The 24,474-nt window shown below is 31.7% G+C and overlaps 1 protein-coding gene and 1 long non-coding RNA gene across 2 annotated transcripts in view; one reads left to right on the forward strand and one right to left on the reverse strand.

The window, feature by feature from the left end:
* The window catches only part of LOC133319250 (uncharacterized), a 52,108-nt gene that overhangs the window by 17,816 nt on the left and 9,818 nt on the right, over nucleotides 1-24,474 (forward strand). Inside the window, exon 2 of the long non-coding RNA XR_009752928.1 lies at nucleotides 1,576-1,610. This is a non-coding gene — a long non-coding RNA (uncharacterized LOC133319250). The remainder of the gene's footprint in view (nucleotides 1-1,575; nucleotides 1,611-24,474) is intronic.
* Nucleotides 12,834-16,626, reverse strand: LOC116779751 (uncharacterized). Its single transcript, XM_061523040.1, has 19 exons — nucleotides 16,519-16,626; nucleotides 16,397-16,436; nucleotides 15,719-15,820; nucleotides 15,595-15,615; nucleotides 15,332-15,388; nucleotides 15,002-15,016; nucleotides 14,848-14,916; nucleotides 14,732-14,764; nucleotides 14,589-14,642; nucleotides 14,366-14,425; nucleotides 14,233-14,277; nucleotides 14,099-14,161; nucleotides 13,851-14,036; nucleotides 13,670-13,777; nucleotides 13,553-13,603; nucleotides 13,452-13,490; nucleotides 13,342-13,380; nucleotides 13,122-13,187; nucleotides 12,834-12,964 (listed from the first exon to the last, which is right to left on the reverse strand). Exons 1-19 carry the CDS (start codon nucleotides 16,561-16,563, stop codon nucleotides 12,927-12,929), a joined length of 1,131 nt encoding a protein of 376 aa, XP_061379024.1. The 5' UTR covers nucleotides 16,564-16,626; the 3' UTR covers nucleotides 12,834-12,926.

A 24,474-nucleotide genomic window follows, 5' to 3' on the forward strand; every position in this document is an offset into this window, starting at 1 on the left:
TATTAAATGAAACAATTTCTGGAACACACCTTTAGAGAAACCGCAGTTGTTCGCGAAAGTGTTTAACGGTACCCTTAAATCGGTCAATGACCGACCCTTGCTGCCACGTGTTCTTTCAGTACCATATATAACATGAAATCCGTTGTTATTAAGTGCAATCAATACTCGATCGAAAATAACACTTTAAACAGCGTCATCGTATTAATTTAATGTTATCAATGAATATAACTACAATCATTCTTCAAGAATTCGTTTTATAATTCCTATTTCGTGTGTTCGGTAATAAGTGACATAACAACATCTTATCCCGGGATAATTGTGATGAATCATAATGTGCTAACTTGATGTCAGTGTTGTAATAGATTAGATTTATATACAGATAATGTGCCAAGGACAGTTATACGCACCAGACAGTATGACTTTTAGAAGTTGAAGATATCATTCTGTTTGGTTGTTATTTAAAATATATATATACTCTTTCGAATTGATTTTTTTTTTACAAAACGACTCTTTATAATATTTGAACTTAAAATATCATAAAATCATATTTTTTTTTAGATGATTGATATTTAATGCTATCGCGCTGCATTTAAATCGATAAGTATATATAAAGTATTTTAACAAAATCTCTAAATTTAATATAATTAATTAATCATAGGTATAAAAATTCAATATTTTAATAGAAATATAGAGGAGCGGTTAAGTGCTGATCAATCTGTCGATCGCTGGCGATGCAAATTACACCAATTTATATTGAACCCTTGAACTATTTCCATAATTAAGCTTACATAAAGAAGATATGACGGGCATGTGCAGTGGACGCAGGCATTGGCTCCGTGCCATCGCTAATGAATTATTTACATGTGTCTTATGATTAATTTGTTCAGTCCCGTCATGTTCAATGAGGCTGAAAGCAGCAAAATGATAACGAATTTCATAATGACACCAGCTATCCGTGTTTGAATTTTCCAATGTGATTTTCCGCTTATCTACGCTAATACGATTGGATTATCAGCGATATCATTTGAGAATATTCCTTACTGTTAGCTGCACTTGTAAACTTTAAATATTGTTATAGGATAAATATTATTTGTTTGAATAGGATATATACTTGTAAAACAAACTTCTTCACTGATCTGTGTTACAATTTTCAATAAAATATTCATTAAACGTTCCCTTAAACGTGCTCACATCTATTCAAAACGAACGGCATTGAATAAGGTCATAATGAAATACGAGAAAGAAAACAGAATATGTCATTTGCAGGCCATTCATGATAATTTTATTTGGGTACTTGGCGCCCGACAGATATTGATAGACGATGTAGCTAGCCTGATGTGTGCGAAGGCTCATATGGCATTATTCCAAACCAACTTATATAACTAGTTAAGGAATTATGTTATAGGAAGTAACGACTCAAACAGAATCGAGACGCAAACAGACATATTGTTTAAAAATAATAAACTCACTTTCATTTTAAAACGCATCATAATTTACTTACCTAATATGTTGTCATTGGAGAGCATAACAGACCTAAGAAAATACGAAGTATGATACAGTATTCTTTTGTTTCAGATTCCACTACATTTTGAGCAACGAATGTTTCAAAGGTTGGTTTAATTACAATTATTGCTAAATAACACTTTCTACTATACATCACGATAGATAGATTTGAAAGAAAAATCGTCAGCATTCTGTATTAGTCCATCAAAACGAGCCGTCCGATTGTATTGTTGTACACGTACCTATAGTTGCCTGTTCTGTAAATGTTTATTTTTCGATTGCATTCTCTTCCGTGTACTCTTTATTACAAAAAATTTTTTCAACTTAATTGGGTAACATTTTTTTTTTCGATGTTTCAAACTGTTGCTATTTCGTGCACCAGTTTAGTAAACAGTATCGAAGGTTATTGGAATACCTGAATAACGTTTTCAAATAAGACCATTGTAAAATAACGTAATCTGAATTAAAAATTTAACTATTATTTATTTTAAAATTAGATCATTGTTTGTCACTAGACTTAATCTTATTTGCATTACGTCGTGATAATAGTTTTAATTATGCTAAAAACGAACTAGACTGAAATAAAATCAAAGTTAGTTAAATGCTACTCTTAAAATAAATGTCCCATTAATTATATTTATATATCGTCAAATAAGTTGAGATTACAATGAAGTAACTTATTACGTATGTACTTTCATATGTGCGGTTAGTTGTATAGTTTGATATCAAAGGGGAAATTACGCTGACCACATACACTGCCGAACAAACTGGTGCTCACTGCGGAAATCGCCGCCATTACACCCGATCTATTTAAGGGTGTTCCTGTAGGTAATCCTAAGAGCAGTTAATATTAAATGTTATTTAAGGGACACGGCTTATGGCGTCCTTACTTAATCCAATCGTTGGCGGGACGCCTTGCCTTGGGCTCGATATACTAACATTATTATTGTTACGTTTTATGATTACAAACTGTTCATCTACCTCGCTATCTACAATATATTTAATAAATATATTAAAATTATATTGTTAAGTATATTTAAAGAGTTCCCATGGCAGCATCAATTATTTTCTAATCTTAGACGAAGTTTTGATTTTTTGGTTCACTGCATCCTTATAACCAGCTGTATCCTGAAATATATAAATTTACTATTAGGAGCTCATTAATAATAATTTGTCACTGTCCTTCTTTCCCGTTACATAAGCTGAAAGTTTTAAAACTTTTGCTATGTCCTTGTGATTCGTGAACGAAAAGTTTATTTGTCCGGGCCCATAGGGGAGCTGCCTGCTTCATTTAGAACGAAACTTCCTCGTTTTGCATTTTCGTGAAGGGAAAGTCACCCTTGAGATCTGCATATTTCAAGAGTAAAACAGTGTTTGTCCCTTTATGTTGTTAAAATATCTCGCAGGTAATTAAGGGTAATAGCATAAGTTAGCAGCTAATGCGCTCGAAAGAATGATTTTAGACGTCTGGGAAGGTAAAAGAGATCTTGTAATATATTGTTAGTTTTTATGTACTGTAGGTTATTGTGCTTGATCCGCTTCTAGCGCTAATATCTGCTTTGAAGGACGAATAATAGTCTTATAAGTTATAGTCTTAGCGTTTTCATCTAGGACCAGCAACTCTCTGACTTCTTTTCTAAAAGGAAAACGTGATATTTTGCTCACTATTACATTCAATGTAATAAAAGTATTTTCATAAAATGTTGATATGTATATTACTATCTAATATATAAAATGATATTCTTAATTTGAAATTGGAATAGTAAATCAAAGATACTTAAAAACGTAAATTACGTTCATCTGTAAATAACTTTTTAACTTTACACATTACAAATATATAAACTTCTCCATCAAGTTATGATATTTTTAGAATTAGCTATAACTATAAGAATATTAAATATTTCTTTCATTATATATCAATGTCAAAAGTATCTGAAACAAATACCCACAAAACTCGTAATAACTTACTATAATAAAACAACGCTATTTAGTGCAGAACAGAACTAACGTTTTTATTTAAAGTAGTTTTGACGTTAACTAAACCATCACAGATGGCAGCACAAGTTCACAGATAACATTTTAGATATTACTTTTCTACACCCCCACTATATCTAACAATGTTATATTGATAAAAATCAGTATAATGAACAATTATTAACTTTAACATATGTGCTGAACCCCCAACTTATCCAATAAATAATAATGCTTATTAGAGCACAAGCTCTTTGTAAGTAAGTCAGCTGGCATCTCAGCTGATGGTAAATATTTAACATTCACAATATTATTATTTACACATTCTCTAGAAAAATGATAACGTATGTCAATGTGTTTGCTTCTCTTATGAAAGATTGGATTTTGAGTTAACTTTAATGCACTCTGGTTATCATTATATAATTCAATAGTGTACTTCTTATTAGTTATTTCAAACTGTAAATTTCTTAAATAAAGAGATTCCTTACATGCTTCAGTTAAAGCCATGTACTCGGCTTCACTGCTTGATAAAGCCACGGTCTTCTGTTTCTTTGTCTCCCAAGAAATTACACAACCTGACAAAGTGAAACAGAAACCCGTGTAGGATCTTCTATCAATAGTGTTCCCACCCCAATCAGCATCTACAAATCCTTCAATGACAGAGTTCCCATCTGCAGAAAATTTTAAACCATAATGTTTGGTCAATTTTAAATATCGCAATATGCGTTTTACATATGAACAATGCTGTTTGGTATAGGAATTATTAAATTGACTTAAAAAGCTAACTGCAAATGCAATGTCTGGCCTTGTAAGAACCGCTAAATACATTAAAGAACCTATCATTTGTTGATAAGGAAACAATAACTTATCTACATTATTCTCATCTTTAGATGCATGTAACTTAGTCTCCATTGGAGTTTGAACAGTTTTACATTGACTCATTTTGAATTTAAGTAACAGCTGATCAATATAATCTTCCTGACTTATTGATATTGTTTTCTCACATTTATTTACTTTTACATTTACTCCAAGACATTTCTTGATTTCACCTAAATCTTTAATTTTAAAATTGTCAGATAAAACATCTTTTAAGTGCTTAGTAGCTATAATATCATTTGAAAAAATGAAGAAATCGTCGACATACAGAGTAACAATAGTTTTTAACTTATCCTGTGTTTTCAAAAACATACAAGGTTCTATCTTAGATTTAACAAAGCCAATTTTTAAAAGACATTCCTCTACTCTCTTGTACCATACTCTTGAAGACTGTTTTAAACCATACATAGATTTCTTTAATTTAAGAACTTGACCTTTCTCTACTTTCTCAGAAAAACCTTCAGGTATTTGTATATAAATGTCTTCTTCAAGAATTCCATACAAGAAAGCAGTTGTCACATCAAGATGTGTTATATCAAGATTAAGTTGAACAGACAGAGCAAATAAAAGCCGCAATGTGGTATGCCTCACTACAGGTGAGAAAGTGTCAGTATAGTCCACACCTTGAACTTGTGAAAAGCCTTTCGCCACTAAACGCGCACGAAACCGAATGTTATTATCACAATCATATTTTTTACGTAACACCCACTTGCACTTTACAACTCTAACATCTTGAGGAGGATTGCTAATCTCCCATGCATCATTCTCTTTGAAACTTTGTAACTCTTCAGCCATAGCTATTTTCCACTGTTCTTTTTCAGGTCCGGCTAAGGCATCCTGAAGAGACAATCCTGTCACATCATCATATGTGCTCTCACCAGCACAAAAATTTGAACATTTGAACCTGTCTGGTTGCTTCCTCTCTCGTGTAGGTCTTTGAGGTCTAATCTGCGGGATATCTTCAGCTTCAGAATCACTAGGTTTATATGTCTCATCAACCACATCCAGAAATGTGTCCTCTGAGCTATCTGTGTGGTCAGATTCCGAGTTTGGTTCATCTATATTAACTTCTTCTTCCCCCACTGAATCAAAACTCTGAGAGGAAACTTCCATCTGACATTCAGATTTTGATTCCTGCTCTATTATAACCACATCTCTACTAGTCAATATTTTCTTTGTTTCTGGGTTATACAGCCTGTATCCCTTTATGTTTTCTGGATATCCAAGGAGAATGCATTTTTCTGACTTCTTGTCCCATTTCTTGCGCTTCTCTTTAGCTACATGGACCATTGCAGTACTACCGAAGATTCTGATATGGCTTATGTCGGGCTGACAGCCAGTCCATATCTCATACGGTGTCTTATTACCCAATGCTGCAGCCACGCTTCGATTCTGTAGATATACTGCCGTGTTAGTAGCCTCACCCCAGAATTCTTTCCCTAGGTTGGCATCAAAGAGTAAGCATCTTGCCTTTTCAACAATGGTACGATTGAATCGCTCACATAATCCATTTTGCTGCGGTGTGTATGGATTACTTTTTTGGTGTATTATGCCAGCACCTTTTAAATAATTGTCAAACTCTTTATTACAGTATTCTAATCCATTATCACTCCTTAATACTTTGATTGTCTTCTTAGTTTGATTTTCCACCTGGGCTTTGAATTCTTTGAAACACCTCAAAGCCTCATTCTTGTGTTTTAGAAAATAAACAAACACCATTCGACTACAATCATCGACAAACAACAAGAAGTATTTGGATCCTCCTATGGATATATTTTCCATAGGCCCACAGATATCTGTATGGACTATATCTAATAGGTCACTGCTTCTCTGATTGATACTCTTGAAAGGTAACCGACACTGTTTGCCTTCGCAACATGTATCACATGAAGATTTACCAATATCCACTTTTTCATCAAAAGACATACCCTGTACTGCAGTCTTCATCTGATTCAGGTAGTCTTTATTAATGTGTCCTAATCTGCGATGCCATGTAACACCTGATACAACTGATGCAGCCAAATGTTCCTGGTTTTGTAAGTTTACTTTGTACACTCCATTTTCTAGTAATGCTGTTGCTACTAACTTATTATTTTTGTTATATACCGAGCAACTACTATCAGAAAAAGATACCTTGTTTCCTTTGCTTATGAGTTGGCTGACTGATAGCAAGTTAGTCGCCAGACTTGGAACACAATAAACGTCTTCAACCATAATTTCGTAATCAATATCACCAGTTGTAGTTATAATTTTCACATCGCCAGAACACAAAACTGACAACTTTTCACTGTTCGCAACGATAATTTCCTGTTTCTGATCATACGACGCATTCATAACCAAACTTTCATTTGCCGTAAGGTGTACACTGGCTCCAGAGTCAATATACCATGCATTTTTACTGAAATTCCCGCTCAGGAACACAGCACTAAACGCATTAGACTGCATTCGGGGTTTTTCCTTGAAGTTCGACGCGTTATTTTCGTTATTAGTACATTGATTTCTATAATGGCCTTTTTGTTTACATCTGTAACATGTCACGTTTGACTTTGACGTATCGGCAGTGCTACCAACATTGACATTTTTTCTTGACGCCATTTTATTTTTCTTGTACTTAGAATTCGAACGAGCTGCGAACGCGCCGCCAACTTCATCACGTTCCTCTATGGTTGACTCCATGTCTAACAATTTCGATTTGATAGAATCAGCCGTTATGCTAATGCCTGAATGCTCAATTGCCATGATCATCGGTGAAAATCGATCCGGCAATCCTGCTAATAACAATGAGCCTGTCCACTGGTCATTTATTTCAAAACCCGTGCCACTTAATTTTTGAGCCGTGTCAATAATTTGAGTCACGTAGGACGTCATTGAACTGCAGTTTTCCAATCTTATCGAAATTAGATTTCGTAACAGATTTATCCTTCTTGAAAAACCGTTGTCATCGAATAACTGTTGTAGTTTATCCCAGAGTTCTTTCGTTGTTCTTACACTTTTCACATGTACAAACAAAGACGGGTCGATTGTCATAATCAATTTTGCTCGAGTTTTCTCGTCGTCTGCAGCTCCTACTACAGCTCCTTCTGGCTTTACACAATGTTTCATGCCTTCAAGGATTAGGAAATTCTCTGCCGCGAAGCTCCACTCGCTGTAATTTTCCCGCCCGCGTAATTTGGGTACATTTACCAAGTAGTTTGCCGCCATCGTAATTCTGAATAAAATACTTTTATTTCACGAATGTCCAGCCAATCTACACAACACAGTGTAAACGCGTGTCGAAACAGTCTTTTTAACACTCGTACCGTGACGAAATACTTGTTAAAACACTACTTTTCATTAATTTTCTGGGCCCATAACCTATAATAAAACAACGCTATTTAGTGCAGAACAGAACTAACGTTTTTATTTAAAGTAGTTTTGACGTTAACTAAACCATCACAGATGGCAGCACAAGTTCACAGATAACATTTTAGATATTACTTTTCTACACTTACAGTATCGGAAAATAATACGCTTTAAAGGTTGACCTTTTCACATTTAGTTTCTGCTTTTAAATGAAGCCTTCCAAATTGTTATGAACGTTTTTCGTTAAATTATTGCCTTAGCTGGATGCTATATCTCTAAAGGCTTTCAACGTGCTAAATATTTGACATTTAGATTTATAATTTAATAATTTAACTTCTTATACATTCCAAAGACTATTACTCTTGAGCTATACAAGTTTATACAGTAACTAGAAGTTATCATAAAAGATAAGACGAGTGTCTTACTAAATATATAAAAATCAAAATATATAGCTTTTTAGGCTACAAAAAAATCGAAAATGCCGGAGCTAGGAGGGAGTCGTAACGCGCTTGTGAAGCCCCAGAGAAATTCTACTAATCCACGAATATTGAGTAATATCGGATCACAGTATATAGAGAAGTTCTGACTCCATAATATTAAATTTATATTAACGTACTAACCTAGATATACAAGCAGTATTGAATATAGTTTTATATGAAGGAATCTTATGTTTAATACATAAAATAAAAGCAATGTTATAAATTAACTAGATCTAAGACTTTCGCTAGTATTCATTTAAATCCGTAAAATATTTTTTTCATTTAAATGTTATAAACTCCTTAATTTCTTGTAAACATTTTGGTAGCAAACACATTATATCCTGTTGCTATATTGAGATAAAACACAACAAAAACTATTGATGTTAGTTTTTCTATTCTCGAACCGAAAGTAACAAAGAAACGTCGTATTTCAATGTAGCCAGCTATCAGAATTTCCGCATCGATGACGCCTCCTCTTTTATTTTTTAAAAAGATTGCAACAGGCTTGCTTTGTGAGTTCTCTGTGGTATTTATAGTCGAAGCCAATATCTGATGAACGACTCAGTAATAGCGTAACCTTCAAACTAATATATTATACCCCCGTACTAGACAGGATAACAATTGTCTATTTCCTTATTAATCAAATTTACAAGTATGGCATTGACACTTACATAATGATAGAAGAGTGTTACTTGTAAACAAAAAAAAATACCTTCATCGTTATTTTATTCTTAATAATAACAAAAGAAATATATATGTGTGTGTTTAATGATAATATTAAAAATTTTAAAATTTTATAAATAATACTTCATGATGAAATGTTCTTTATCTAACATGCAAAATTATTGAACAATAATTTTCTCTCTCAATTTTAGTTATCATATTTGAAGTCTTTTTTTAAAGATTGACAACTGAAATTTTTTACTTAAATCCCTCCCATTTCTGTAACCAATGGAAGCAAAACAAACATTAACTTTACCTTCCCATGAGACCTAAAATTAGCATTAAACATGTATACACTATACACGTGTTAATTTTTGTTATTGCACAGGTAGGGTTGCTTATAATTATGTACTCATATTACGTCAACATTCTCAACACATGAAACGCGAATCATCCTACAAACTGTTTAATCTCTTCACCTCTTCCGCAGTCTTATATGTAATGTTACTTCCTTACGTTGCCTACTTCACTTGATACAATTCCTATCTAAATTATTATTTTCAAAAAATATTTTACTGCAATGCGAGTTCCTTGTAATGTCTACATACACAATATACTTGCACCGAGCCATCTATTTGTCTATAAGTGATACCGGTGTGGTGTATTAAAGATGTTACCTATACAAGTGTCGAATGTGCTCCCCGCTTAATATCCGTACCGCTTCAAGGAGCACGTTGAGCCGCCGAGGTCAGTTATCGTCACAGAATCTATTAGGTTATTAATTACTGTATTCAGTTAGTTTCCTTTGACAGATTGAACGATGTTAGGGCGTGTACTGACTTTAATAAACCGATCTATATTTGTCAATACATTTTAATATAACCTCATGGTAATTTCTACTTATATAATAAATGATTTTTTCTAATGAAAAGCAAGTGATTTTTAAATAGTTAATGAGATCTAAGACTTCGCGAGTGTTCATTTAAACGAAACTAATATTTTTCGGATTACTACGCGTATTTTATTATTTTAAATACTACATACTCCCGACGTTTCCGTTACTTTGCAGCAACCGTGATCACGGGCAGGCGAGATGTGAATGTCTGTCAGTTGGTCTTGCTATTTTTTCCATGATATAGTTACTTAGTCATCAATAATCTCACGTTAGATCCAACTCACTATAGTTTGGAGCATTTCAACGTGAAATCGACAATGAGCCAGCACTCTCAAAAGCTTTTGGACTAACAATACAATGCTAGACATTTCACCGACAGTTAGGTTAAAAATGTCATTTTGTAACAGCTTTTCTCTCCTTATAAAGATGATTTGCAACAAAAATATTAAAATAAATTTAATTAAAAAGTTTTTAATTTTTGTTCTGCTATGTCTATTGCTCGATGTTATTAATATTAAATACAATGGTAACTCTGGCTTCTCCCTAATGCGCGGTGATGAATTTGTATCAAGTTATTCTCGAGTCGACGTCGCGTCGCAGCGAGTTATATGGGAGCGAAGTCATTTTATCCGAAGTCAATATTTATTTAATTTATTTGATCATAATTTTCATTAATGTTTTATGTACATATACTTTCTCGTTCAAACTGGCGTTGTTATTACACATTGCGTATTGAAATTTAAATTCAATTACGAATTGGATAATGAAATATAATAAATGAAAAGAAAACGATTTAAAAGGTATTAGTTGAGGGCACGTAAGAGTTAGTCGGTAGATTATTTACTGTTCTAGTTTAATAAGAAACATTTCGTTGGAAAAGTAGTCTGTGGTGAGTTTATGGCTTTGGCTGTTTGCCGCCGGCCAATAATCTGGTTAAGGCGACCGCACACGCCGCCGGCGCGCCGCCCGCGTCTGATCGAAACATAATTGGGTGAACTCACCTGCCGTATAAACGATTATAAAATAACAATTTGAGCAACCCTATGCTGACACGCTCCTGGAAATTACGTTTATTAATCATTTCGTGTACGAGATTCCTTATAATATTCTGTTGCTGTTATACTCGTATTATTTGAGAGTTCAAGTAAGATTTAATGTATTTTCTCTATTTGTAGCTGTCACTAGCATACCTGGACTCAAAACTAACCATACAACGTCAGAATCCGAGCACGGCTAAGTCAAATTGAAATGTCATTGTATGAAGCGTTAAACGAGCGTTTCTTGTTCAGAACAATTCTGCGGACTGGGATTTTCATCATATAATAAACTTATACATACATTTTAATCACGTTCCGCTGAAATCAAAATCAATTTATACATTAAGCCGCGAGCAAACTTACATTACGAAGGACGGATGTATTTTTGATTAATTATATCTGATATATGATTACAAAATGACGTGCGGACTCGTTAGTCGTCAGCGACTTGACAGTTCCATGGAATATAATTTTTATATTTATACCTACTGTCACGAGAATCGTCCTTTGAAATTTTAAAAATTTAATTTTTGAGTGGATGTCATTCATTATTATATCTTCTTTTACTTCTTTGATGAATTCAATTCCTTTATTTAGTGTAACTGTAATGCTCTCTTTTAATAATTGACTCGGTCATGAGCTGTTGTTACCGACTCTAATAACAATGTGAACTTCTCACATCTCGTCTGCCCGTGATCACGGTTGCTGAAAAGTAACCGAAACGTCGGGAGTATGTAGTTTTTTACAAAAATAAATCATGAGTAGTTTATCCGAAAAATACTGTTTCATTTAAATTTGAACTTCGTTCAAAGCAAACGCCTTGGTGTTAATCGAATTTCTAATTTATATATCTGGAACACGGAAAGACAAGTATTTGATATGATTTAAAGTATTGAACCGAAAGTGGTAAAAAATTTACGTTAAATGAGATTGACTTGAGATCACAGTGCATGTAAATTGCACCACTTATATATTTATTAATCATAAAATCCTCAATTTATCATCTATATTTTAATCTCGTATCAAATAAAAATCCCATTGGCTATGAGATTAATTCATTAAAATATTAAAAGCTTTCACTGGCGTATTTTATAGGGCCAACGGTACTATGGGCAGATCAAAATTTATACTGTATTAATATAGTATACTCGTTTTGGTCATTAAAGTGACTGCATACAAATTGTTTAACGTCACAAAATTTTAGTTTTGTATCATTTTTTCTCAAAACTATCGGATCAGAAGAATAAACTGAAAGTATTTTCGACATTATTTATCCTTTGTATAATTACGTAACAATTGATCGTTGAAAATGAATGTCAAATGAATCATGATTGAACATTGAACTTTACAGAAACGGTTTGAACACTATAAATATGAAGTGCTGTATTTTTCTGAATATAAAACCTTTAGAAGCGACGCGTTCAGAGAGAACTCATCACAACTGCTTAAAAAACGCTTCTGATCAAAAAAAAAAAGAATATATTATTTTTCTATTCTTATTTTAATTCTGAAACCCGTGAAACAATTCATACATTTCATGCCGTTGTTGTTATAACGCAACCTTCTCAAACGTCTACCGCCTACGATATCTAAGAAAGTTAACAAAGTGCCCTTGTCTGTAATAAAAAGAATAAAATTGCATTATACTTCTACCCCAGTTCTAAGCTCAATCGCCAACATTTATCTAAACTTTCTCAATGAAACTGTTCTCTTTGTTGTGAAATATAAAGGCTGAATGGCTGGAGTGTCAGATGGTTCCGTACTGAGACTACTGTCTAGTGTCTACGTCGGCCTTGTCCGACTTACGGAGCCTCGTGTGTAACCTCTAACCTTTGACTGGGTTTTATATTACAACATATTTATAGGGACCGCTACTTATATATAACTACTTCATTTAAAACTTAATAGATCCAGAAATAGTTTAAATATATATAATTGACTGCAGACTACAGAAGAGATTCATGTGTAGTAACGTTTGAGTGTAATAAGTGAATTAAAACTAATATTTTCATATAATTTCCTGTGCCAGTTTTAAAAGGAATGATACTTAAAAATGAAATCCACGCATTATTCAGCCATCGCTTCTATGAAATCGGATGAATATTTATTTTTTATTCAAAACAAAATACATAAACTCGTAACCTCCGAGTGGATATAAATCTACACCACTACATCTGGTTGGATCGGTGCTGTGGACCCTGAAATATTATTTGTAAGTGAAATTTATTCACGAATATATATACAGTATGTTATACTTAAAATATCCGATGAAAATTTTTCATGTAATCTTTTACACTTTCGTTATAGTAATGTTTTGTTTCAAGTTATAGCTACACTAAATAATAATACACTAACCAGTGTTCTCACGGTCGATGATATTATTGAAGAACTCTGATAAACTTTCCACTTTGTTGATTGCTTCTGTAATTGAGACAAAATATTTTCATTTGCATAAACGTCACCTTATACAGTTTAAATAAATATATATTGCTATAATAATTTCGATAGGTAAATTTCAAAAGTACGTAATACTTAATATGTTTAATGAAAATTTTTCATTAACTTTCATTCTTACCTAAATTTGCCGGACGTATTTTTATGTTTCGGGATTCCACTGAAATGATTTTATAATTACCTCAACTATTTATGGCAACATTAACAGTCAATAGTTAAGGAATAACTCACATATCTTTTCGACCTCCTCGTCAACGCGAGTGATACCAACTATATAGAAAAACGATTATATTATAATAATCCATGGAATAATATTTTAACAAAATACTTACGCATTCTACGGAATTCTTTGATTTCTTTAGTTTCTCTTTCTCTTTTATAATCTGTAAATGTATTTATATTAATTGCCAGTTGTCATTGTACTGGATGTCATTGTTTTGAAGTTTTACCAGACATAGTTGAGCTAGTGTCGCCACATGACGTATGAACCGTGCAGGTGTCCAAGTCGGCTGGGTCAACGCACACGTAGTTCCAGCGACACTTCGGTGACGCCTTACCTTTAATATTATTAAAAACAAACGTTCCCACTAAGCCTGTTGTAATAACAATCTTAGAAATTAATATCCTTACCCGGTTTCAACCTTTTGCCCACTTTAGTTGTTTTCATCTTAATATTTTTATTGATTTTCTTTCCCTTCCTCATTATCTTTTTATTATCTTTGTTACGTATCTTTTGACTTCTGTTTGTGCTCTGTTTCGACTGTTGGTTGACAATCAGTTTTCTCTGTTTCGGTAATTTCTTGGCCAGCAGAATTCCTAAAAAAATATAGCTTTAGGATGCGACTTGAAAGCCGTTTATATAATAACAGAAAAATTACCTCGTCTTTTTTCTTTTGTGATTTTTTTTTGACTGACTTTTTTCGGAACCGTTTTTGTTACCACTTGAAGACATTAAAATTAGCATTAATTTATTTTATAAAAAAAATATCTCTAGAATATACAATTCACTCACACTTAAAATGACTTTTCCTTGGTTTGTTGATGTTTACTATCTGCCCTGAAAGTAACGATTGCGGTGTCGTTAACGAAAAAAAGTAATAGTTATATTTTTAACTAGTGATAAGTTTTATTTTGAATATACTCACCTCTTAAATACATCCTTTGTGCCGGTTCCGTCACATCCTCTGTTAGAGTTTTGTCGGCAGCTATTATAAATTAAATTATATTTTCATTTTCAAATCATTATCTATTTCATATGGAATCATTTTTTTATTTAAATCCGTATTCGGTCTTAGTGTACCAAGTCTTTAAATGCGCCAAATTAGTTTATTTTTTAAATTAAATAAATAATGTTGCTATAATATTTACGTTCTCCTTCAATAGCCAGGGCTTGCAAAGCGTCTAGACCAGATATGTCGTAGTCTAAACGAAAATTATCAATGTTAACATAATCTTCATTATGGGATCGTCTTATAAAACTTGGATCTAATACTTTTTATAATAGATTTTACCTTTTAATGTGACAATCCGCTTGGTGCTGAAAACTGAATATATAATACAAATGTATACAAACGTATTTAACTAACAATTTATGTAAATAAATAATTTCATTATATATTTAACATACAGAATGCTTCGAATAACTTATCCGCAAGTTCCTGGGGACCTTTCGTGGAACTGACAAAGCCTTTTCCAGCTGCAACAAAGCCGTCCTTATATTGAAATATTTATAAAATAAAATAATCCCATCAGTCATTTTATAACGTAATGTAAATACGTACATCCGGGCTCCTCAACTGAAACAATAAGCACATCCCGTTGTTTCAATACTAATTGACATTGTTAAATCGCAAGTGTTAATTCGCCTATTACCTATAGTAAAAAAAAAATTGTGACTGTATCTTAAAAATAATGTAACATAGTGCGCTAAATCAAACCAAAAAAGGGTTTTGAAATTACTTAAATTCAAAACGAGGCCTTTTGTTTATCCAAGCATAGAATGGTTTACTCATATCTGTTATTTTACTTGGACAGTCGACAAAAAAAATGAACTATCATTATTGCATCATACAATTATTTTTTTATCTAGGTTTTTGATTATTTTTACTTACCTTTTTTTATTAATTTTTCTGCTATCGGTAACATGTCGAGAGGTGTAAAAGTATCGCCTGTGAAATTCAAAATAAAGTATCATATAAAATAAAACATAGCGGCGTGCCCATTATCTTGCTGTTTTGAAGCTATGGACTGACGGATTCAATTTATAAAAATGGCTGATACAAAGCTTGTCTATTTCGGTGTATCTCATTGAATTCAGGAGCGAGAAACGAATGTGACGGGAAAACAGGTCAGGATTTAATAGTAAAATACTCACCAGTCATAATAGACCGCTTTTCTGTTAAATATAAAATCATATTAATATCGATTAAATTGATTTTTGATTATCAGTCTCGTAAACTTAACCTCAAATTGATATTAGCGTGTCAGATCTCACGTACCAGATCCTGTGTCACCATAAAGTAGTGATGTGTGCCTATCTTGATTTCCGCTACTGTAATCCGTTCCTACTCTGGATTCTGAGTTTCTTTTCTCGCCATCATCTTTTATAAAACTTGGTTATTATAAATGTATCTATAGGTAATTTACGTTCTCTTATTTCTAACTTAAACGATTCAAGTGTTATCGGAAAAAGGGTACGTTACAACCCGTGTGAATGGTCGGAATAACCATTTCATGAGTCGTTAATGGATCTCGAGTTACTTCCAATTAATGTAGTGCCAAAACCAAATTGTGTACTAAATATATATCAGTATTATTTTTTCGTGAAAGATTCTATTATTTTCTTTTAAATGAAACTAGTATTATTCGGATATACTACGCGGATTTTATTATTTAAAAACTACATATCATCATCCGTGATCATCCGTGATCTCGTCTGCCCGTGATCACGGTTGCTGCAAAGTAACCGAAACATCGGGATTATGTAGTTTTTAAATAATAAAATGCGCGTAGTATATCCGAATAATACTAGTTTCATTTAAATGAATAAAACTCGCGAAAATCTTAGATCTCATTCTATTATTTTCTATTGAATATTTATATTTGGAACATATCACGCTTACAACATTCACGTGACCTTTGTTTGTCAAATAATTTTCCTATTTCAAAATACCTACCTGCGAAATCATCTCCAAAGCTATCTGAATCTGCATATGTCTAAAAAAATTATATATAAATTTAAAAACATTCGTATTGAACAGCTTTATATTAAATTAAAATTTTACGCTAAATAACTTACATAATTTAATAAAGACAAAGAAAATATAACGAACCAGTATTTCATTTCGAACGGACAGAAAAAGTGCGTTGAATAACAATTAACTTGAAATCCAATTACAGAAGTAAATAAATTTTCAAATAGCGTAAAGTTTACTCTTTAACTATATAGGGTTGTATTTAAACAGGCCTGAGACTGATAAATATTTAAATTCATTGGTCTAGGGATCTCGTATTAAATACATTACAAACTAGTTGCTTCTATCGTAAATTAATATCATTTTAGTTTAGTTACGTATGAATTTTTTTTTAACACACACAAAAACATTGATTAAAAGCGAAATATATAACTATTGTTAAAAAATAATCCTTTTAAAAAAAAAAATTCTTTATTCTGATCTTCAAATTTTTATTATGTTTACTTTGTATAATAGACAGTTCTAGCTAAATACACTATTTAGCAACAGCGGTGAAAGGTTGCGACGATGACCTATGGCTGATATGCGCCAAGCAACCGCTGATAATGCCTCCATTGTAGAGCAGTTTCGCCACTTAACACTCTCACCGAGACATATTTACCAACTCGTTTTGTAATGCATTGTGTAGCCTCTTAGATCAGATGATTGCTATTGTTTGTACAGGCTTTCACATGTCTCGCAGTTTCAAAATCTATTTAACGAACCTAATACTGTTTTATGATTAAGGACTAAGGTAGGATCCATTGTTCAAGTGGCAGGTGTTTGGGACCTTTGGAATTTTAAGGTTTTGAACGTTTCCTAATAAGATTCTTAGATATTTTTACTTGTAATAGGTATATTGCGACTCGTTAGTCCATAAATAAGCAGCGTAAAATTTCAGAATAATTTTATGTCGAAGTATTGAAATTTAAAACTACATGAACATGTTGTATAAGTGGAGTTTATTTATAGTTTTTATACAGAATAAAATTAATTTACGAATAAGTGTTTTCGAATACTGCTTTTAAAATGCCTTTTATTAATGTCGCATTGCAGGTTATGGCCTTTTGTACAGAAAACCATGTTTTAGAATTTGTTTTATACAGAGAGCTGGTTTATGGCAGAGTTTGGAGGCAAAATTTTATTATATTTCAATAAAGACCATAAAAAACTTCACAAACACCCATAACACTTCAGCCAAGATCTATTGCAAGTTTTAAAAATATTACGTAACTTAAAACGCAAGAATATTATAAAATAAATAAAATAATGCGACCTCCATTTAATGGTAGTAAATACATTATCATAAATTGACATTGTAACCACAATTTATCGTTATAACACGTCAACGTTTAACAGAACATTATATATAACAATCGGAATCGTTATTATCTAACAATCAAATCTCTGATCAAAAATCCGCCAAACCTGTAAAGTAGATTGCCGATCGAAATATATTTTCACGTCACATAATTTCCCCGTTACCGATAGGGATCCGACCCGCCGTCTAGACGCGACGGGGACCCTAAACTAGTCTTACGATCACAACGATCTGCCTCGCTTCCTTCTAGATTCGTCCGCCAACAAATCTGTTCAAAGCACCGCTAAAGTAAGCCTCTCGATCGAACTCGTGAACTCAAATTGTGACAGCATCTCACCACACGTAGTAAGTGCTTTGAGATCTTGCGGCTTCTGTGTATATAGCGATGTAACGTTTACGTTACAAGTGCATATAAAATATTAAATCAATTGTATACTATAATTCGTTTCCAAACATTTTGCTTTAATTATAAACTGATTTCCCTCCAATCGTCTTCCTTGGTATCTTTATTGTGTTATAGTTTGTTTTTTCATCTTAAAGGTCCGTAAAGTTATAACCGATTAAGTTTACCTACAATTTTTATTTTTTAGATCAGTCTACGCCTAATTTGTGAGAATTTTCTTGCCTCTTTTCGCATTCTATGTGACGTTATTTTATACTTAAATTTTATAAAATATTTAATTATTTAATTTCTTCATTCTTATTCAAAAAATATTTTACTTAGACAAGTTTTCGCATTAAACACATAAATGAAAATATTTTTCAAATAATATTTCTAAGCTCATGAAATATTTTTCTAAGAATTTAAGAACATTATTCAATACTGAACCGTTTAACGAATAATTTGTAACACAAAACAAATATAATGATGACAACACTAACAATTCCATATACCTGTTCGTCATCGTAATGTTACGAAAATTTAGTTTATACTATGCGGTTGTGATGTTGTCAAAGTCGTGAATTCATTAGCTCATCCGTGTTGTAACCGACACGTCACAAGCAATTAGTTGGTCTCTAATAACGTTCACTACAAATAAAGGTTAAATTACCAGTTCTGTATATGAATACTATAAAATATATGTATATTGCCTCCTGTACGTGGGATTTAGTTTTAATAAGAAGTATGTTTATTTCTACACTGATGTTTTAAAGTTAGTATAAGCTTATTTGAGTAAAATTTTATATAATACAGACTGAAGAATTTATAAGGACGAGCGCGATTCGAGTCTTGTTTGAGATGTTGCGTGATTTTTCATTCTATTATATATTTTTTTATTAAAATTTAAACTCTTTTCGGAATTTTATTCACAATTTTTTTTTTTGTTATTTTGCTTTTAAATAATAATTTCGTTATTTTTAAACCTTAAAAAATGTATGTATACCTAAATAAATGTAATGATATATGTACTGAACATAACTATCTCTCGATTGAAATTTATGTTACCAATGACTTGTCTATATATGCGGGTCTCTATTAGTAACAGACTTATCAATTTTAAATTAAACGTGAATTACAAAAATGGTGAATAATATAGTTGTTTGCTTGCCACAAATACATTGTACGCTTTCACTGGTCAACTTTAACGTGCCGCATGACTTTGGATTTAGTTACCTCGATAAAATAAATCGAAAATTTAATATGAAAGAAACGAAAGGTCATATTGGTTCTATCACTTGTTAAAATATCAGCAACAGAAAGAATCTGGCGTAAATATAGTACACAATATTAAATGGGGTCATTATTAAGAACCAAGTCTGGAGATAAATGATCCTCATAGCTTTGATTAATCATGGGAAAATGTTTCTAACTGTGTCTAAGTCAAGCTCAATGTCAGCCAGTTTCCAGGAGGGCTGTACTCTCCCAGGCCCAGCTGCATCCGGGTGACGTCACCGGACTCGCGAATGTTGCTCTCAGGATTTCCTTAAAACACTCGATAAAAAAATATCTAGATAATAACAAAACATTTTTATTATAAAATTGCATTAACTTGACTTTCATCGAATAATAAGAGATCATATGTGCTAAGAACTTTCACCTAAGAATGATGATTATGAAACTGCAGTGTGCTTTTTCATGCCTCTATTTACTGGTCGTTAAAACTAATATGATGATTTATCATAACTCTTAAAACGTTGACGAACAAATACATTAAATTTAAGAGAAATAAGTGAAACGAATTAACATTTACATTCACTTGATTTTAAAATTAACTGACGTTGTACTTAAAACTTTCATATATGTACCATTAGCGAGAAATTATTTTCGTAAATTTGTGTCATAATAAAAATAACGTGGAAATTCTATAGAGCGCCATGGCACTTTGTATCAACGTACATCCCGTGAAATTATAATTACCAAGCAAAATGTTAGTAAAATAATGGACACGGACTTTATAGACAGTTTTAATTAAAAACAATGATAAGTTTCGACGCACATAATAGTTTTAATAAAAGGTATAATTTCATGAAAATGCTATATTAAATGAATGAGAAAAATCTAGATAGTTTCTGCTACTAAAACCAACATTGCTTTTTCGTACCGCGTTACCGAACACTCATACCAATGTTTACTTTAGTTACATAACCTGGATAACCGAAATAGATATATCCGGGGCAACGTCACGAAATTTACATATAACTACGAACATATAGCATTCGTATATGGTAAATGAAAAACAACAAGTTTCCGAAGTCAATACAATAAGCTCGTAGAGTTATTCAATGACCTATTTTAATACTGTTATGTTTACATTTATTAATGTAAATCTGATGACAGTTCTGTCAAATCTCTGACTAATTGCGAGATACCGAATATCGCCGTTACCAAATAAGAGAATTTAATTAGTTTAATATAAATATTAACTTTCGATAAAACGACTGTTTAATTATGCATTTTGTATTGATTATTTCTGTGATGTTATGTCAATTATGGCACAATGTCGACGGTTCAGCCACACTCTTGTTTAATCAGATAAAGCATATTCTAATCAGCGGATATATTAACATTTGAACTAATACAAATTTAGGCCATATTGATACGCAGTATCGATATTTTATCTCGAAATATCGGTCCCGTTTAAATTTAAACTTTCTATTTTTAGTTTAGTTTAATTTTGTGCAATTAAAAATAATATATGATTATTTAAAACGTGGCCGGTACTTATTTCTTGTAACATTCTTAATGTACCTCCATTTCCTTTAATGTATGTGGCTAAAACTTCGACAAGATGGCGTGTGTATTTCCCTCAGGAAACCTACAATAGTAGGCTGCTCTTTTGAAAAGCCTCTTCCACGAGATATCTCCTTGATTCTGAATGAGAAAAATCTAAGTCTTGATATTGAAAGGTATTGAAAGATAAATCACTGAAATGTACATAGGTAAGGATTTAAATATTTTCTATATATGTATGTATAAAGAATTTCTTAACAGAGATATGAGTACAGGCTGTTTAAATTGTTTTACATTCATCATATTTGCATAATACCGTAGTAACTGTTTCAGATATATTGTTCAATAAAAAAAATTATATTAAATTCTTAAAATGTCAGTGATTTATTTTGATTTTAAATTTTCTTACGTCCTTGATATCTTACTAGTAGTAGCTAGATTTAGAGACAAGAGATAAACAGACCAGCTTTTACATAATTATAATACTTTTACATATATTAAGATAATGTTATTAGGTTACAAAAAAAAGGGTAAAGCAAAAGAAACCTAAATATAAGCAGCTAACGATACAAAATGCGGTTGTATTTGAAATATCGCAGATACATAAATGTTATACTACCATCAGTTCACGGAGGAAATCGCTGCAGTCGAATACATTACTATATCGATAGTAACATAATTGTAACAATAAATATTCCGTGTGTTTCACCCGATCGTATAGTAAAATGTAAGTTGGTGCCTTTGGCGTGCTGCCAGGGGTAGACAATCCTGGAACAGAGTCAGGACATTTTGATACTCGCTTTATCCAGCTATACGAGCTCCCACTTCAATTAAATCGATTTTCAAGGAATTTCACAGCACTCACTGCGTAAAGTGGTTTTATTAGAGCTTTTTCTTTACCGGTTCTTTAGTCATTTTTATTTACTTTATACCATTTAATTTATAACAATAGTGTTTACTGAATAAGAGTTTAAATTTTACCCTGAAGTTTTGTCGTATTAGGTAAAATTAATATTATCTAACAAATTGATGTGAAAATCTTAAATGTTGATATTAATAACCTACTACGTTGTAGTATTAGTATTGTTAGTGGACTTTATCTGAATCTTGGCTTATTATAAATTCGTCTGTTTGAACAAATTTATTAAATATAGTAAGCCTTCGTGTCACTGAATCTCGCAATCATACAAAGATCTAACAACATTTCACGGACAAACTCTTACCGCTGATAGTTTACGAGTAAGAAATACGCTATCCTCTTATAAAACTATCAATTCATTCGTTTAAATTAAATTTCCGTTCAATGTATTTCTTCCCACACAGATTTATAATGAAAATATTAAAAAGCAAATCAGTTCTGTAATAACTATAAATAAATTAAATGCCCTCTATAAATGAAACGATATTTATATATTTCCTAAAATTCAATCGGCATCAGTCCATTACTTTTTATTGAGCGAGTTAGTGACCCTCCCTCTAACACTTCGAACTTTGAAATAAAATTTGTTTCTATAATTTTTAATATTTTGAGATTATTATATTGAAATTATTGTGCTTTTTTATGTTATACCATTATACTCACATTTACCTTAACAAGTAACATGTAATGTATAATCTAACTTCGTGATATAAACTGTACATATATCGCTTTATCTGATAGCTTCGTTATCCTGAGTCTCTATCAACTGTAATTCGACTTTAATTGCAGGCATTATTCGGTTTTATCCTATCAATAAATATATATGTATATGTATAAGTTATATATACATATACATATACGTCAAGCTGTACATCTTACGTGAGCCGTTTAATGACAATGTTCGCTATTCATTAACTCGTTCGTGTCTCTGAAATGCTAATTTACCTCCAATATAGTCCTGTACCTTTCCGAGGGAAATTTATACGGCTTTGTTTGTTCATGTAGATTCTTTATACTTTTATGAAAACGTTTTTTTTTTTTGTATCCGTTTTTCAAGTCTTATTTCACGCTACTTGACTTTCACACAACAAAGCTTTTGACTCTTCATTCTCTTTAATAGCTGGAGGCGACTGTTTTGATTCGCATGTTATAATTATACGTGTCTTTGTATAACTGAATAATACAATCGAATAACTTTGTATATTACAATATAATCTTAAATAGTTTGTTATATTTTATTCAATTAATTCATCAATCTCAGCAACTATATTAAACAAGGAATCGTATTTAACAATTAGGTTGAGTCAAACCTTATTTTCCTCTGAGGCTGTATCTATAACTTAATACAAACGACATTAGAACCAACCTAAGCGGAACCCTCGTCAAATTATAGAAGAAGATTAGTCCTAAACACTTCCCTTGTCAGTTTATTACTCGGCTAAACTTGATTTACTTTAATGATATAAAATTGGTAAAAGATAAATATACCTATAATTAAAGATATAAGATAAACAAAAATATTATACACATCCTGATAAAATACAATTCGGTAATAACAATGTGCTGTCCGATAATAATAAAACCTAACTTGTTATGTGAAATTATAATTTTTTTTTCATACATACATACAAGTCAATGTCTATTATCAGTTATTTGATTTTCATAAATATTGTGATAATTTTTATAAAGACCTGCGCAGTAACTTTAGTGATATAAGAATAGTTTTAGTATACTCCAACTTACATATGTGAAATCATCAAATATTAAATGATAAAAATTTAAAATATTGGAAAGAATAAAAAATAGATCGGAAAATTGAAGAGAACGCCTTTTTTGGAGTTACATTAAGATAGGATTGAACGTATTTTTAATTGTCACAACAAATAAAAAATATATCTAAAATGACAATCAACTACCTGTAATAATCCAGTATGTGTTGGTCCTTAGTTATCACATTAAGCCACGTTGAATCTGGGTCATTTTGAAGCTAGTGTCCGATATACCGTTGTCGAGTTAATATGGCCACAATGCAAGAAGAGCATTTCCTCTTGAATTTCGAATATGCAATAGTCTTTTATTACCATCGCTGTTTTGTGAACTCATTAAAAACAAAGGGATTGATTTAACTTTGCAAGAATATTTAACAAATTCAATATAAAGGAAAAATATATTGAGATCTAAGATTAAATTAGGTAAGTTAAGGTAGTTTTTAAATAATAAAATCCGCGTAGTAAATCCGAATAATACTAGTTTCATTTAGAAAAATATATTTTTCAAAATTGCTGCTATATTTTTTCTTTAAATTAACATATTTTGATAAGAACTACCGATTTTCGGTTTTTTTGTTTTGAAACCAAATACAAATATGCTTAAAACGTTCGAGCGGTTTTTTTTTGATTAATTAAGCGAGACTAAGGAACTTTATAACCAGATAATAGAAACATTGAAGACAGACAAAATTTAAATAAATAAGATAAGAGTCGGGCTACGTACTTCCATTGTCTTTGCCATGATTCATGTCGTAAGATAGATCGCGGCAATTTATCAAGTCATCAGACGAGTAGTATATTTTAAACGATCAATTTAAATAACTTTAACATTACAGCAGT

This window comes from Danaus plexippus, chromosome 2 (assembly GCF_018135715.1).
Source record: "Danaus plexippus chromosome 2, MEX_DaPlex, whole genome shotgun sequence".
Taxonomy (NCBI): domain Eukaryota; kingdom Metazoa; phylum Arthropoda; class Insecta; order Lepidoptera; family Nymphalidae; genus Danaus; species Danaus plexippus.

What these genes read in the sequence shown, in the direction of transcription:
- LOC116779751 (XM_061523040.1), bottom strand. Translation starts at nt 16,563, where the DNA reads ATGAAATACTGGTTCGTTATATTTTCTTTGTCTTTATTAAATTAT. An exon ending in CAAAGAATTCCGTAGAATGC is followed by an intron (nt 13,491 to 13,552) that starts GTAAGTATTTTG and finishes TTTTCTATATAG; the next exon opens with TTGGTATCACTCGCGTTGAC. An exon ending in AATACGTCCGGCAAATTTAG is followed by an intron (nt 13,188 to 13,341) that starts GTAAGAATGAAA and finishes TCTCAATTACAG; the next exon opens with AAGCAATCAACAAAGTGGAA.